Source organism: Pistacia vera, unplaced genomic scaffold (assembly GCF_008641045.1).
Source record: "Pistacia vera cultivar Batoury unplaced genomic scaffold, PisVer_v2 Contig483, whole genome shotgun sequence".
NCBI lineage: Eukaryota > Viridiplantae > Streptophyta > Magnoliopsida > Sapindales > Anacardiaceae > Pistacia > Pistacia vera.
This window is the reverse complement of record NW_022196316.1, coordinates 503,239-519,265: the sequence shown is the minus strand read 5'-3', so window position 1 is coordinate 519,265 and position 16,027 is coordinate 503,239. Positions and strand designations below refer to the sequence as shown.

The 16,027-nt window shown below is 35.1% G+C and overlaps 2 protein-coding genes and 1 pseudogene across 2 annotated transcripts; all 3 read right to left on the bottom strand.

Annotated features, from left to right (window-relative positions):
- Positions 1–4,608: 4,608 nt before the first annotated feature.
- Positions 4,609–5,874, bottom strand: LOC116146849 (annotated as a pseudogene).
- A 3,452-nt stretch (positions 5,875–9,326) lies between these two features.
- Positions 9,327–10,848, bottom strand: LOC116146790 (stemmadenine O-acetyltransferase-like). Its single transcript, XM_031432234.1, has one exon. The coding sequence runs from the start codon at positions 10,748–10,750 to the stop codon at positions 9,425–9,427; it is 1,326 nt and encodes a 441-aa protein (XP_031288094.1). The 5' UTR covers positions 10,751–10,848; the 3' UTR covers positions 9,327–9,424.
- Positions 10,849–12,481: 1,633 nt separating this feature from the next.
- LOC116146829 (ent-kaurenoic acid oxidase 2-like) lies at positions 12,482–14,664 on the bottom strand. Its single transcript, XM_031432284.1, has 7 exons — positions 14,409–14,664; positions 13,818–14,298; positions 13,488–13,751; positions 13,241–13,409; positions 13,043–13,149; positions 12,836–12,957; positions 12,482–12,745 (listed from the first exon to the last, which is right to left on the bottom strand). Exons 1-7 carry the CDS (start codon positions 14,639–14,641, stop codon positions 12,652–12,654), a joined length of 1,470 nt encoding a protein of 489 aa, XP_031288144.1. The 5' UTR covers positions 14,642–14,664; the 3' UTR covers positions 12,482–12,651.
- Positions 14,665–16,027: the final 1,363 nt, after the last annotated feature.

Here is a 16,027-nt window from a genome sequence, read left to right as displayed (position 1 = left end):
TCAAAAATCCTTATGGTGTTACAGTGCTATCGGAACAATATTAACATCAGGCGATTGAATGTAAGAAATGGAGATCAAATCAGACCTATATTTTTCATCTCCATCACCATTTCTCACTGGAATGGCATCAGCTCTGTCAAAATTCTCAGGAACATTATCCAAATTAAGAAGCTTTTGAGGTAAAGAACAAGAGATTCCCATAAGTAACTCCCGAGCCAGCTCCTCAGACACCACTACAACATCCATAACTATCTCAAACTTCTCCTGCAATTCAAAACCCAAATTCCATGTCAAGAAAAGGTTTACAAAAGAGGGCTCTAAATTCGTCCTTGATTTCTAAATTTCTCATAGACTTTTCTTGAATAACATAGTAAACCTGAATTTACTGTTTGGTTGCCGGGTGGAGGAGTCGTGTTGAATGCTGAATCTGCTACGCCGATAATGCTGAGAAATTTAGTTTTCTCTGGAACCAAACAGAAGCATGCACAACCACAAACAGAAGAGTGAGAGAGATGCAATGGTGAATTTGGGTGCTAAAGCTGGTGTAGTTATAAGAGTTGTGGTTTAAGTAAACAACTTCACAACAGACAGAAGTTGTTCTTATCTTCTCCAGCCTTTTCTTGAAACTCACCCGAAAACCAACCAACAGATAATGTTTATATTAAGGAATATGGATTATAAGGCTGGCACCAGCTGGAATCTTAAAATGAAACAACAGTTTTTAATAATTGGATTAATTTTTGGTTTTAACAAAGTAAAAGTTAATTTTTATTAGTTACATTTTGTTTAAGGTGCACAAAGTTCTGATGTAACAGTGGTAATAGCTCGTTAAAATGGAAGTATCATGCAGCTACAACATAGAGCACAACACATAAATGTAGCTCAAATTATGGCTATTAGTATCTTATAATACAGGTCACCAATGATATATATCAGAGAGTATATCTTAAACCTTTCGATACATTAATATATATCCTATTATACGATAAGTATTCGTTAGTATCTTTAAAAATATCGATACGACTTTATTAATTTGGGCTAAAAAGCCAAAAAAAAAAAAAATCGGGTCGGATTCGGGTCACCCAACCCGATTTACTAAAATCCGCCTAAATTTACCCATTTTGCATGGAGAAAGTAAAGAGAAAAATGTATTGCCCATTTCATATGATAATAATAACAGAAGTGGAGATATATATATTGACATTGATATGAATGATTGAGAAGAAATAATATAGATTTTTAATTTTGTGATTAATTTTGATTATATAATACTATAATTTAAAGTCAATACTATCACAAAATTTGTTAATTAATCTTGGGGATGATATTAGTTTTTAGAAAAAATTTATTATTTTATTTATTATTCTTTTAAAAAGGCGTATCCTACGATACGATACAATACGCGATACACGATTCGAAAAATTAGGTTTTTGATACACGATACTATAAGCGATTTGACAACCATGGCTCAAACCATAGTTATTAATATCTTACGATACGTGATATGTATCCTACGATACGATTCGATGCGGGTCGCCAATGATATATATATATATATCAGAGAGTGTATCCTAAACCTTTTCATACGTTAATATGTATCATACGATACAATACGTATTTGTTCGTATCCTTAATAATATCGATACAAACTGATATGACTTTATTAATTTGGGCTAAAGGCCCAAAAAAAAAATTCGTTTCAGGTTGAAATAGATCAGGTCGGATCTGGGGCGATTCACTAAAACCCACCCAAATTTATGGAGAAAGTGAAGAAGAAGATGTGTTACCAATTTTCCATGATAATAATAACACAAGTAGAGATATTGACATTAATATTAGAAATAATATAGATTCTTAATTTTGTGATTAATTTTGATTATGTAATATCATAATTTAAAGACAATAATATCACAAAATTTGTTAATTAATCTTCATAATGTTATTAATTTAAAAAAAAATTTAAATTATTTTATTATTTTTTTTAAAAGTCGCATCCTATAATACGATACATAATATATAATTCTAAAAATTAGATTTTTAATACGCAATACAATAAGATATGCAATATGATAATCATAACCTAATCCAATAAACTGAATAAAGGTCTGGTCCTATTTCACAGTCCCCTCCAAAAAAAAGCACCATCACAGGAATTAAGTCATCTTCTCCTTCCTCGCAGAAATATACAACTTCCACTAACTTATCAGTACAACTACCACCAAAAAAACCAGATATGTATTAACAATCCAACATCATCTGTAAAATGGCAGACAGTAAATTCTATCCCACAATTTCAGCAAAGTAACAACAAAAGGAAAGAAGAGACCAGAATTATTCACGATTTCTTTCATTATAATCACACTGGGATGTGTACGTATATAGAACTGGAAAGACACAACCACTCAACCCAATATCACAGCAAAAGTATTCACACAGCCATCACACGGTGGGAAGCTTTATATATCCCACATTATATATGAATATATAACGAAAATCCTTCATCAAAATAATTCCTCATAAACATCATTTAACATCAGGAGATTGAGCATAGGAAATTGAGATCAAGTCCGCCCTGTACTTTTCAACTCGATCATCCTTCGCCGTAACAACTCTATTAGGCCTTTCAAAACTTGGACGAAATTTATCCAAATCCATAACCTTATAAGACAAAGTAGAAGAAATCGAGATCAGTAACTCACGAGCCAGCTCCTTGGCCATCTCCCGATTGGACGCTATACTTCCCATACTGATTCTTGAAGTTTATTAGATATATTGAAAAGAAACCTGAATCTTCTGTAGCTGAGGAAAGGAGTGGAGTGGAGTTTTTTCCCCTTTTTTTTTTCTTTTCCCGGGAAGCAAACAGGGGACGAAGTCTTTTAGTTAGGAGGTGAAGTTGGTGAAGTTATAGGAATTGCCGGGTGGAATTTGTTTCCGTATTTAGTTAAGGAAATGATTTGATCAAACAAGATAGTGACAAAAATGGAAGACTTGGCTATGATGAGCTAACAAAAAGCTGACCTGATTTCCACCTAGTTCTACTTACTTCCATCTTTAGTCTTTCTTTTGTTTAATTTTAATCTACCCTTGGCACAAGAATTCTGACTTGTGGGCACAAATTCTAATTATAAGGAAAATATACAGTTTATCGAAGGATGCGTATTAAAGATGTACATAATTCTGATCATCAATTAATATTAATTCATAATTAATCAATAGTTAAGATTTTATCACATCATTATGTACGAATTCGATGACATCCTTCAATAATTCTAGCATTACTCAATTTATAATCTACATTGATTTCTTAGTTATTCTTCTCCTTTTATTTTTTTAACCTATGGAGAATTACGATCATAATTTATTCTACCCATCTCATTTAAAGAGGTTTAAATTTACTTCACCTAACCGTATAAAAGGATTCAAACTTTTAACCAAAGTCTTAAACTAAATTTACGAGAAAGTATTGAACCTCATTAATGAGGTGGGTAGGAGATAAATTTGTGTCCTACGAAATATGATGAATAAGATAATACATGACGATTATAATTACGTGACCCAACGAACGAGGATAAGAGACATAAAGCATCTTCTAAAATGTTCATTTTCTAGTGTCTTTTATTCAATATAAGAATTTATTAGCACAATATATTAGCAACATGTTGATGATATTAACCAAAATAGAAGTGAGAAGAGTGAGACTACTCTTCTTTATGATTATTTGAATAAGTGCTTTAATTAGAACAGGAATTTTCTAGTGTCATTACCAAAATATTGTGGATTTGATTCAAATCTAGGATTAATCCTTGGACGTCTTCAAAGATAAATCCTAGGTTCAAATCAAAAGAGATGCGCATAAATTCATAATATCTTGACACTGTGTCGGCTGTTACAACATTATTACGAGAGCTTCTTGATCCTGGCAAGGCAATTGTCTTTAGGGCTGATGAGCAGTATCTTACGAGCACCTGGATTAATTCTCTCCAGCCTCAACAATTCAAACACTTAAAGTTAGAGATAATGCAGAATAATTCATAAATGCATCAAGTAAAAATATATGCAGTGGAGAAACTCACTTAAGAAAGCAGAAAATAATGAAGAAATGTAGAAATTTCAAGCTTGGTCAATTCACTTCCAGGGCATAACCTACTTCCTGTTCCAAAATGAATGTAACTTCCACTTTGGGTTTATGTTCCTACATTTTCATGCTTCATTAATTGCATACAGAAAATTCATCTATACATTTGATGAAAGAATATGAATCATCTTAAATCACTTACATCCCATCTCTGAGGTCAAATTTTGTTGGGTTGAGATGATTTTCGGAATCCAAATTAACAGCCCTAAACCAAACCAATACTTTCCATCCTTGAGGAACCAAATATCCTTCAAAGTGAAGAATTTATTTATGAATGCAGAATGGGAAAAGAATAACTGAGTGTTAATAGGAAAAGAGAAAACAGAATTACCCACAATGTTGACATCAGTGCTTGCCTCCCGGAAAGTTAACAGGGAGATATTCGCCCGCGCATTGTTCATCGATACCTTAAAAGATACTCCATCTGTTTAGTTTCTCTGAGGCTCAATTCTGTTTCTGTTGTTCCTTTCTTTTTACAGCTCCTCTTGCTCTGCCTGCAAAACTAAGCTTCATTATTATGTATCTGATAGTTTCGATAAATTCGAAGGTTAACTGACCAGAAATCAAACCTTGGCTTTCAGGAATTTCTGGATGTCATGTAGGAAAAGGGTCACCCACATCAAGGCATGGGCTGAAGATTCATGGCCAGCATTCAAGTACACAAGATGATGCTATGATCTCTTCATTATCCAATCTCCCTCCATTCTCATCTTCAGTTTCTATAAGTAAATCCATCATATCTTTGTCCTTCTCCGATCCATCGCTTTTCTTCGTTGCTCTCCTCCCTCTACAACACTTGAAGGATCTTTACCAGCTTCTTTCGCCCCTGATGCAAGAGTGTCAGTTTTTCATCCAGAAAGAAAATCCAGGAAGAAAAGTGTTTAAATCATACCTTAATTGCTTTATGATAAGCAAATCCAGGAGTTAATCGCCATAGCTCTTAGTCCATGATTCAGATCAGTTAGAGCTTTCCATTGCTCCAGCATTGGACCACTGTCCACACTCAAAAATATATGCATATGATCTTAAAGGTGATCTTCCTTATCTCAGTTAAGAACTCAAATGGCTGCTCCCTGCTAGACCATTCATCCAATGACGTGATTATAACTTCCTTGATATATTCATGGTACATGAGAGTGCCTCTTGACCTCTAATCGGTGATGCAGTTAGCCTTCGGAGGCGTTTGTGCTCTTCATCAAAAGGCTCATAAATGATTTCTTCCCCAGTAATATACTAAGTGGCTTTAGGCCATCCTTGCTTAATCGTTTATCATCCATCAAACTTGTCTACATGTTTCCGGCATTGTAACTATAACGCTAGGATTTCCAAACATCAAGGCTTTGTTATTCCTGTCCGACCAAATCTTGAATTCCCGCAAAAGATACAAATTAAGTTGAAACAAGATTTAATTTGAACAGAAAAAGAACTTAACATAGATCGGTGAGTTAGAAGAGAGAAGGAAGGAACCGTTGACAAAGCTGGAGATGAATGAGTCAGGATCACCATATTTGAAAGCAAAAAGAAAAGACCACATGTTTCCTATTAAAGGCCACCCCATATCTCCAGGGAGAAGATATTGCTTGTTACCCAACTTCCTTAAAGACCACTCATTTGCTCTCTTACCAACCAAAACATTGTACAACTGCTGCTCCTAAAGTTGTGAAAACCATCCACCTGAACCCAACTCCATTTTTTTCAACCTTAGCCAGGAGACTGAATTGTGAATTGCTGTTATACATCTGTGTCATTCAGTTTATATATCATACATGCAGCTGAGGTTGTGTACTGAGGAAAGTATCTTAGCTATGAATACTCCAAAACGAATTATTCTTTTTGTCTTTGAGGTATCAGTTTTCTTACATATTCAATTACGCCAGCAACATTCAAATTGTAAACATAAACGTGAGCAGATATGAGTTATCTCAGTTGTTGATTCCAGTAAAGTTCATTGGATAAAGACAAAGTTGACCCAAAGTTGAGTTTAATCATGTATCAGAACTTAATTACCAAATCATTGTTGTCATACCACTGTTATGCATGGAAACGAGTGGAGGGGTTCTTAATGGTTATAAAGTGGGCACCTCCCAAATAAGATGACATGGGCTCATATTTTTTGATACCTGGCCCAGCCAAAAAGTTTGAGCTTTACTCGATGTTTGTAGCTAGACCTAATTTTAAGGTCTGACCTCTGGTACGGGTCAGGTCTGGGTATGTCTTCAGCCCGGCCTGACTTGACAATTTTAATATTAATTATACTAAATTACCCTTATACTATATATTTAATTACAGATTTCCTCATATATATACTTATTTTTCCAAACCTTACAGGGATGGATGGATGCACTTGTGCAAAGTTATTATATATTTGGTGAGTATTCAAAAATAAATTATATTTAAAAATTGTTTCGGGATTAAAATATAAAAATTAAAAATTTTAATATTTAAAAATTCACATTATAAAATGGGTGGGCTTGGACTGGGTCTGATGTTACAAAAAGCCCGTTAACCAACTTGAGCTTTACCTTATACTTAGGCGGGTCGGGTTTAGGCCTTGTTAGAGGTTGGCTTGGGCCTGGGCCAAGGGATACCCGTCCCAACTTAGCCCATTGCCATCGCTACTCCCAAATCGATTTTCAAAAGAATGTTCTACCCAATCACTAAGCCCTTGACCCAAATTTTGGCCATTTTCTATCAATTTCATCAGAGCATGATGTGGACGGCACAGAAGCCATGGGATTGGGAATCCCACAATGGAGTCCTTAGTTGAATTCTACCCAACCACCTAGGCCCTTGACCCAAGGTTTTAGGCCCATTATGATAACTTTTTAGGAATAACTCATTCACATTTACAAAGAAGATCAAGCGGGGTGCGTTCGTCTTACCTTTTAGAATAGCATTCTATAATAGAGTGGCTTCGTTTGGTTGGATTTTGGGAATACACTTTTAGTATTCCCAAAAGTTAAACAGTAAAATACCCTAAACATTATTCAACTTTATTCATATTTTTTAAACCCCCAAATTTATTAATTCAATTAATACCCCTAAATATTTTAATATTTTTGTTACGGCGACTCCGGCCACCCTCCGGCGGTGGTGGCCGGCTGTCCGTATTTGAGGGTGGATTGGGGGTGTTTTTGTTAACTTTTAATGTTTTATTATAAGGGGTGTTTTGTAAAAAAATAAACATAGGGGGTATTTTAATTGGTAAATCCTACATCGTATACCCGCCTAATTCAACTTTTTTTTTAACTTTTTTCAAAAAACTTTTTCCAAAAACACAAAATTGTGAACCAACAGAGCCACTAATTATTAATGAAATAAGATAAGATTACCGAACGTGTTTTAAAAATATTCTGGAAATATTTATATTAATTTTAACTCATATTTGTTAATTTAACTAAACATTTCTACGATAAAAATTTATAAATTAACAAAAATACCCTATTAACCCAACTATTCCGACAGCCTGCCATCACCGTGGAAGTGGTTCGAATTCACCAGAATGACGCATGAATAGTTGGATTTGTCTAGTTGTGCATCGATTTACATTTTTCGATTAGATCTATAGTAGATTTGGCTGAAAATGGATAGATCGACAATAATCGACCAGATCTAGTTGATCGTGTGTCATTACAGCGTTGGCGTTCATGATGGCAGTGACGGTGGCTACTGCGGGTGATAATAGCTTGGGTGGGTGGAGGTGTTTTGTTAATATATAAATTTTTATTAAAAAATAATGTTAAATTTTGGGTTGAATAGATTAATAAAATATTTGGATTTTGATTTGAATAGAAAATAATTATTTTATTAAATATGATACGATAACAAGATAGGATATAGGATATGATAGGATAGGATAGGAGGAAAAAATTTGAACAACCGCCGCCTTTCCACTAGAAGAAGAGCCACTATTCAGTTGATACTTGATACTGGTGAGAGGCTCGGGTATGGCATTAAAGAATGCTCAAGAACTCAGGTTTACACCTTCCAATCGTCCGGGTTCCGCTCAATATTCAACATACAGACTCTGAACGGCTTGTTCTTAATCAGCTTTGGGTGCAGAAGTTCCGATTCTACTCTGATTTACCAACTATAACATTAATTCTCACATTAACTTCAAACACTTAATGAAATATAAAACAACAGATAACTTGATCATATTAATCAAAGAATTCATAACTTTAATAAAGTCAGTAGTTATGAGACCTCAGCAATAAATGTTCTGCCATATATACTTCAGTTAAGCTTTTGAAACTTGACATATGAAGAAAAAGTTCAGACCTGGCTCACCTACTGCATAAACTGATTACAGTACAGAATTCTAGCTGTAATTCCAGCAAATTCTAGCATACATGTCCGACGTGAATTAAAGAATAAGAAGAAGAATCAATCACAAACTGAGACAAAATTTCAACTTTTTTCCACAAGAACTACATTATAATCCGTACATAAAGTTGGAAGGTGTCTTCCTCCTATTATATATAGATAACATCAGAAACATAGACAGAATTATTATGTATCAGCTGAAGTACTTCAATGGCACATTGAACCTCAACTATACTTTACAACAGTTCCTTCGAAATAATACTTCTCAAAAATCCTATTGTGTTACAGTGCTATCGGAACAATTTAACATCAGGCGATTGAATGTAAGAAATGGAGATCAAATCAGACCTATATTTTTCATCTCCATCACCATTTCTCACTGGAATGGCATCACTCTGTCAAAATTCTCAGGAACATTATCCAAATTAAGAAGCTTTTGAGGTAAAGAACAAGAGATTCCCATAAGTAACTCCCGAGCCAGCTCCTCAGACAACCACTACAACATCCATAACTATCTCAAACTTCTCCTGCAATTCAAAACCCAAATTCCATGTCAAGAAAAGGTTTACAAAAGAGGGCTCTAAATTCGTCCTGATTTCTAAATTTCTCATAGACTTTTCTTGAATAACATAGTAAACCTGAATTTACTGTTTGGTTGCCGGTGGAGGAGTCGTGTTGAATGCTGAATCTGCTACGCCGATAATGCTGAGAAATTTAGTTTTCCTGGAGCCAAACAGAAACATGCACAACCACAAACAGAAGATGATCTAAAATTTATTTTAAAAGAATACCATTTTTATCGGGAAGAAAACTTGAACCACTTACAAAACAAAAGTCTTTTAGCAGCAAATTAAAAATTTGGCTTCATAAATTGATCCAACACAAAACCACAATAATATCACAATCCAATTTATTAAAGAAAATTCAAAGCCCTTATTAACAATAACAGTAGAAAATCTGAAGTCAAGCACAAGCAATACTGGGGTTGAGAGTGGCATATTCCAGTAGCTCCTCATTGCGCTCAAAAATGGCCATTTCTTCATCATCTAAAGTAATCAACGCTTCAATTCCATCGCCAGATCTCGTATCGGCCAAAGCAATTGTATTGCTCACTATTTTGTTCACACTAACATGCCAAACGGGTTTCCCCCAACCAAAATCAGTATCATACAATGGAAATTTGCACCAACTCGTACACTTGTAAACCGTCATCTCCCTATTGTTCTTGAAAAACTCTCCTCTCTCTTTTAAAGCTCCCAAAATGGCTAAATGACCTTCTTCCCCTTTAAATTTATCAGCCTTTTCATTGCAGAAGTTGTTGAAAGCTTTTCTCATCTCAGTCACCAGCTCGTGTAGTTCCAAGTCATCCTTATTATCTTCTTCTGCAAGCACCATAAATGGCCAGACAAAGTTTCCGAAAGCGGTTTCAGGAACAGGAGGGGTCATTCTTTTGCGGAGATTCACAGCCTGGAACAAAACTGATGGCCTAAATGACTCTGATTTTGATCTGTTGGCGGCCATGGCGCATTTCCATATGAGGGCTAGCACCAACTCAACTCTTGAAGGATGGCGATGCATCGCTAGTAAAAATTGGTCATACACTTTATCCTTAAGTTCCGCTATCTTTGATGTACTGAAAACAAATCTCCTCAACGCAAAGTTCGCAGCTTTGATGTTCACTGAAGCCGACATGTTTTGAAAATCATCTCTCGGGGGCAGAAGATTAGGCCCAATGAAATCCGGGACAACTGGTTTGCAAAATAAGCAACTAGCGTTTGTCCAGCTTCGAAGGAAAGTGACGAGTGCTGACATATCAGCAAGTTTGTGAGTCAGAGAAAGACTAATAGCCGCCCCACCGCAGGTGAAGCTAGTGAACTGAACGAGCAACATCGCGCCATTGGAAAGCTCCATCGTTTGGTAGTCATTGCTGGGCAGGAAATGATCGGTTAAATTGAAATCAGGTTGTGAAAGGAACTGAGAGAGTTGGATATTGACTTTGGCTTCGATGAAGAACACGCCTTGATCGTTGCAGTCGACGGTGGCGGCGTCCTGGAGGCGGCCGGCAAGAGGGTAGAAGAGGGTTAAGGTTTTGGAGAGTGATTCCTGGAGGGTTTGGGAGAAATTTGAAGAATTGTTAAGAGTGGAGGTGTAGAAGAAGGTCATGGTACCATGAATGGGAGGGGCGAGCTGGTCAAGAAGAGAGAGTTTGAAGGTTTTGAGATGAGAAGGTGTTGGAGAAGAAGGTTTGATACATCTTCTTGACAAGATTTCAGACTTCATTTCAATCATTTTCCTTCTTCCTCTTCTTTCTTCTTCTCGCTCTTGTTGATTAATTAGTTCTTGTTTGTTGAATTGACATGTTTTTTTCTTGTTTTGTAGGACCGCACATTTCTTTGTTCATTAATTTCCTCCCTTTAATTTATATATTAATTTTGTAGTGGGTAGACAACTCCAAGACTTTTAGGTAACGAAGACAATCTTTTTTCATGTATAAGAATGTCTGTTAATTATATTTTTATATGAATTCTATTGATAAAGTGGGCTGAAAAACCCTTATTATAACTTTCTTTCACAAATGTTACATAATAATTCGTAATTGATTAAATGAGACTCATTATTAGGTAAGCAAGATCCATTAGAAGCTGACCAATTATGAACTATCATATTACATTTATAAGAGAAAGTTAATGAAAAGGGTTTGTCATTGTAATATTACCAATATTCTGTATATATATAAAGAATGGAAAGTGTTACACCCACAACTGCTTCGTACAAACTTCTTTTTACAACTCTAACGTAGCAGCTCGCAATTGGTTAGCTTATAATGGATCCTACCTAATAAATTGTAACTGACCAATTACGAGCTGCCAGTCGAGGTTGTGAGAGAAAATTTATGAGAAGAGGTTATAGGATTATTAAAAAAAAAATAGGACAATACTACACTTACAAAGAATATGACAATACTACACTTACAACACAATCTCACAAGCTTTTTCTCACAATCCTTATCACATTACAATTGATCACCTGACATTGGGGTCTGATTGCCCAAGATTGCGAGTCAATCTTTATTGTAAAGAATAATGTTCTAATTCAGTTCTGTTTATAGATAGATATATGAGCTTTTTATTTTTAGTTTTTATATGAGTGGATAGTGGGATTATTCTATAAATGAATTTATTATATTGGCTTAATCAAATCTAAATATAAGTCAAACAAAATAAATATAATATATGAAAAATCACACTTTTTTTTATTAAAAAATAACAAAAAGCTGACCTGATTTCCACCTAGTTCTACTTACTTCCATACTTTAGTCTTTCTTTTGTTTTAAATTTTAATCTACCCTTGGCACAAGAATTCTGACTTGTGGGCAACAACTTCTAATTTATAAGGAAAATAATACAGTTATCATCGACGGATGTACATTAAATGATGTGACATAATTCTGATCGTCAATTAATATTAATTCATAATTAATCGATAGTTAAGATTTTATCACGTCATTTAGTATACGAATCCGATGCATATCTTTCAGTAATTGTAGCATTACTCAATTTATAATCTACATTGATTTCTTAAGTTATTCTTCTCCTTTTATTTTTTTAACCTATGGAGAATTACGATCATAATTTATTCTACCCATCTCATTTAAAGAGGTTTAAATTTATCTTCTACCTAACTCGTATAAAAGGATTCAAAACTTTTAACCAAAGTCTTAAACTAAATTTACGAGAAAGTATTGAACCTCATTAAATGAGGTGGGTAGGAGATAAATTTGTGTCCTACGAAATATGATGAATAAGATAATACATGACGATTATAATTACGTGAACCCAACAGAAGCGATGGATAAGAGACATAAAGCATCTTCTAAAATGTTCATTTTCTAGTGTCTTTTATTCAATAATAAGAATTTATTAGCACAATTATATTAGCAACATGTTTGATGATATTAACCAAAATAGAAAGTGAGAAGAGTGAGACTACTCTTCTTTATGATTATTTGAAATAGTGCAATTTAAGTAGAACAAGGAATTTTCTAGTGTCATTACCAAAATATTGTGGATTTGATTCAAATCTAGGATTTAATCCTTGGACGTCTTCAAAGATGAAATCCTAGGTTCAAATCAAAAGAGATGCGCATAAATTCATAATATCTTGACACTGTGTCGGCTGTTACAACATTATTACGAGAGCTTCTTGATCCTGGCAAGGCAATTGTCTTTAGGGCTGACATGAGGCAAGTATCTTACTGAGCATCCTGGATTAATTCTCTCCAGCCTCAACATATTCAAACACTTAAAGTTAGAGATAATGCAGAATAATTCATAAATGCAATCAAGTAAAAATATATGCAGTGGAGAAACTCACTTGTAAGAAAGCAGAAAATAATGAAGAAATGTAGAAATTTCAAGCTTGGTCAATTCACTTCCAGGGCATAACCTACTTCCTGTTCCAAAATGAATGTAACTTCCAGCTTTGGGTTTATGTTCCTACATTTTCATGCTTCATTAATTGCATACAGAAAATTCATCTATACATTTGATGAAAGAATATGAATCATCTTAAATTACTTACATCCCATCTCTGAGGATCAAATTTTGTTGGGTTGAGATGATTTTCGGAATCCAAATTAACAGCCCTAAACCAAACCAATACTTTCCATCCTTGAGGAACCAAATATCCTTCAAAGTGAAGAATTTATTTATGAATTGCAGAATGGGAAAAAGAATAACTGAGTGTTAATAGGAAAAGAGAAAATGCAGAAAGACTTACCACCAATGTTGACATTAGTGCTTGCCTCCCGGAAAGTTAACAGGGAGATATTCGCAATGCGCAGTGTTTCATCGATTACCTTAGAAAGATACTCCATCTGTTTAGTTTCTCTGAGGCTCAATTCTGTTTCTGTTGGTTCCTTTCTTTTTACAAGCTCCTCTTGCTCTGCCTGCAAAACTAAGCTTCATTATTATGTTAATCTGATAGTTTCGATAAATTTCGAAGGTTAACTGACCAGAAATCAAACCTTGGCTTTCAGGAAATATTCTGGATGATCATGTAGGAAAAGGGTCACCCACATCAAGGCATGGGCTGAAGATTCATGGCCAGCATTCAAGTACACAAGGATGATGTCTATGATCTCTTCATTATCCAATCTCCCTCCATTCTCATCTTCAGTTTCTATAAGTAAATCCATCATATCTTTGTCCTTCTCCGATCCATCGCTTTTCTTCTTTGCTCTCCTGCCCTCTACAACATCTTGAAGGATCTTTACCAGCTTCTTTCGCCCCTGATGCAAGAGTGTCAGTTTTCATCCAGAAAGAAAATCCAGGAAGAAAAGTGGTTAAAATCATACCTTAATTGCTTTATGATAAGCAAATCCAGGAAGGTTAATCGCCATAGCTCTTAGTCCATGATTCAGATCAGTGTAGAGCTTTTCCATTGTCTCCAGCATTGGACCACTGTCCACACTCAAAAATATATGCATAATGATCTTAAAGGTGATCTTCCTTATCTCAGTTAAGAACTCAAATGGCTGCTCCCTGCTAGACCATTCATCCAATGACGTGATTATAACTTCCTTGATATATTCATGGTACATGGAGAGTGCCTCTTGACCTCTAATCGGTGATGCAGTTAGCCTTCTGAGGCGTTTGTGCTCTTCATCAGAAAGGCTCATAAATGATTTCTTCCCCAGTAATTCATAAGTGGATTTAGGCCATCCTTGCTTGAATCGTTTATCATCCATCAAAACTTGTCTACATGTTTCCGGCATTGTAACTATAACGCTAGGATTTCCAAACATCAAGGCTTTGTATATTCCTGTCCGACCAAATCTTGAATTCCAACAAGCAAAAGATACAAATTAAGTTGAAACAAGATTTAATTTGAACAGAAAAAAGAACTTAACATAGATCGGTGAGTTAGAAGAGAGATAGGAAGGAACCTGTTGACAAAGCTGGAGATGAATGAGTCAGGATCACCATATTTGAAAGCAAAAAGAAAAGACCACATGTTTCCTATTAAAGGCCACCCCATATCTCCAGGAGGAAGAGGATATTGCTTGTTACCCAACTTCCTTGTAAAGAACCACTCATTTGCTCTCTTTACCAACCAAAACATTGTAACAAATGCTGCTCCTAAAGTTGTGAAAACCATCCACCATGAACCCAACTCCATTTTTTTCAACCTTAGCCAGGAGACTGAATTGTGAATTGCTGTTATACATCTGTGTCATTCAGTTATATATACATACATGCAGCTGAGGGTGTTTATCTGAGGAAAGTATCATCTAGCTATGAATACTTCCAAAACGAATTATTCTTTTTGTCTTCGAGGTATCCGTTTTCTTACATATTCAATTACGCCAGCAACATTCTAAATTGTTAAACATAAACGTGAGCAGATATGAGGTATCTCAGTTGTTGATTCCAGTAAGGTTCATTTGGATAAAGACAAAGTTGACCCAAAGTTGAGTTTAATCATGTATCAGAACTTAATTACCAAATCATTGTTGTCATAACACTGTTATGCATGGAAACGAGTGGAGGGGTTACTTAAATGGTTTATAAAGTGGGCACCTCCCAAATAGAGATGGCAATGAGCTCGATATTTCTAGATACCTGGCCCGGCCCAAAAAGTTCGAGCTTTACTCGATGTTTGTGGGCTTGGACCTGATTTTAAGGTCCGACCTCTGGTACGGGGTTAGGTCTGGGTATGTCTTCAGGCCCGGCCTGACCTGGCAATTTTAGTATTAATTATACTAAATTACCCTTATACTATATATTTAATTACAAGATTATCCTACATATATATACTCATTTTTTCCAAACCCTACATGGATGGATGGATGCACTTTGTGAAAAATTATTTATATATTTGGTGAGTATTCAAAAATAAATTAATATTTAAAAATTGTTTCTGGAATTAAAAATATAAAAAAAATAAAAATTTATTAATATTTAAAAATTCACATTATAAAAATGGGTGGGCTTGGACTGGGTCTGATGTTACAAAAAACCTGTCGGATCGGACTTGAGCTTTACCTGTCATACTTATGACGGGTTGGGTTTGGGCCTTTGTCATGAGGTCGGGCTTAGGCATTTGTCATGAGATTGGGCTTGGACCTGGGCTAAGGGATACCCGATCCCAGCTTAGCCCATTGCCATCGCTACTCCCAAATTGATTTTCAAAAGTATGTTCTACTCCATTTCTTAAAGCCCTTGACCCAAAGTTTTGGCCTATTTTCTATCGATTCATCATCAGAGCATGATGTGGACGTCGGCACAGAAGCCATGGGATTGGGAATCCCACAATGGAGTCCATTAAGTTGAATTCTACCCAACCACCTAGGCCGTTGACCCAAGGTTTAGGCCCATTACTGATAACTTTTTAGGAATAAACTCATTACACATTTACAAAGAGAGATCAAAAGCGGGGTGCGTTTGTCATACCTTTTAGAATAGCATTCTATAATAGAGTATTATTTAATGAAATAAGATAAGATTACCAGAACGTGTTTTAAAAAATATTTCCTGATTAATTTTTAACTTCATATATTTGTTA

Excerpts from the sequence above, each read along its gene's own strand:
- LOC116146829 (XM_031432284.1), bottom strand. The coding sequence starts at position 14,641 with ATGGAGTTGGGTTCATGGTGGATGGTTTTCACAACTTTAGGAGCAGCA. Across the intron at positions 13,410-13,487 it reads AATATTTCCTGAAAGCCAAG|GCAGAGCAAGAGGAGCTTGT; the intron begins GTTTGATTTCTG and ends TTAGTTTTGCAG. Across the intron at positions 12,746-12,835 it reads TATTTTCTGCTTTCTTACAA|GCTGGAGAGAATTAATCCAG; the intron begins GTGAGTTTCTCC and ends GAATATGTTGAG.
- LOC116146790 (XM_031432234.1), bottom strand. The coding sequence starts at position 10,750 with ATGATTGAAATGAAGTCTGAAATCTTGTCAAGAAGATGTATCAAACCT.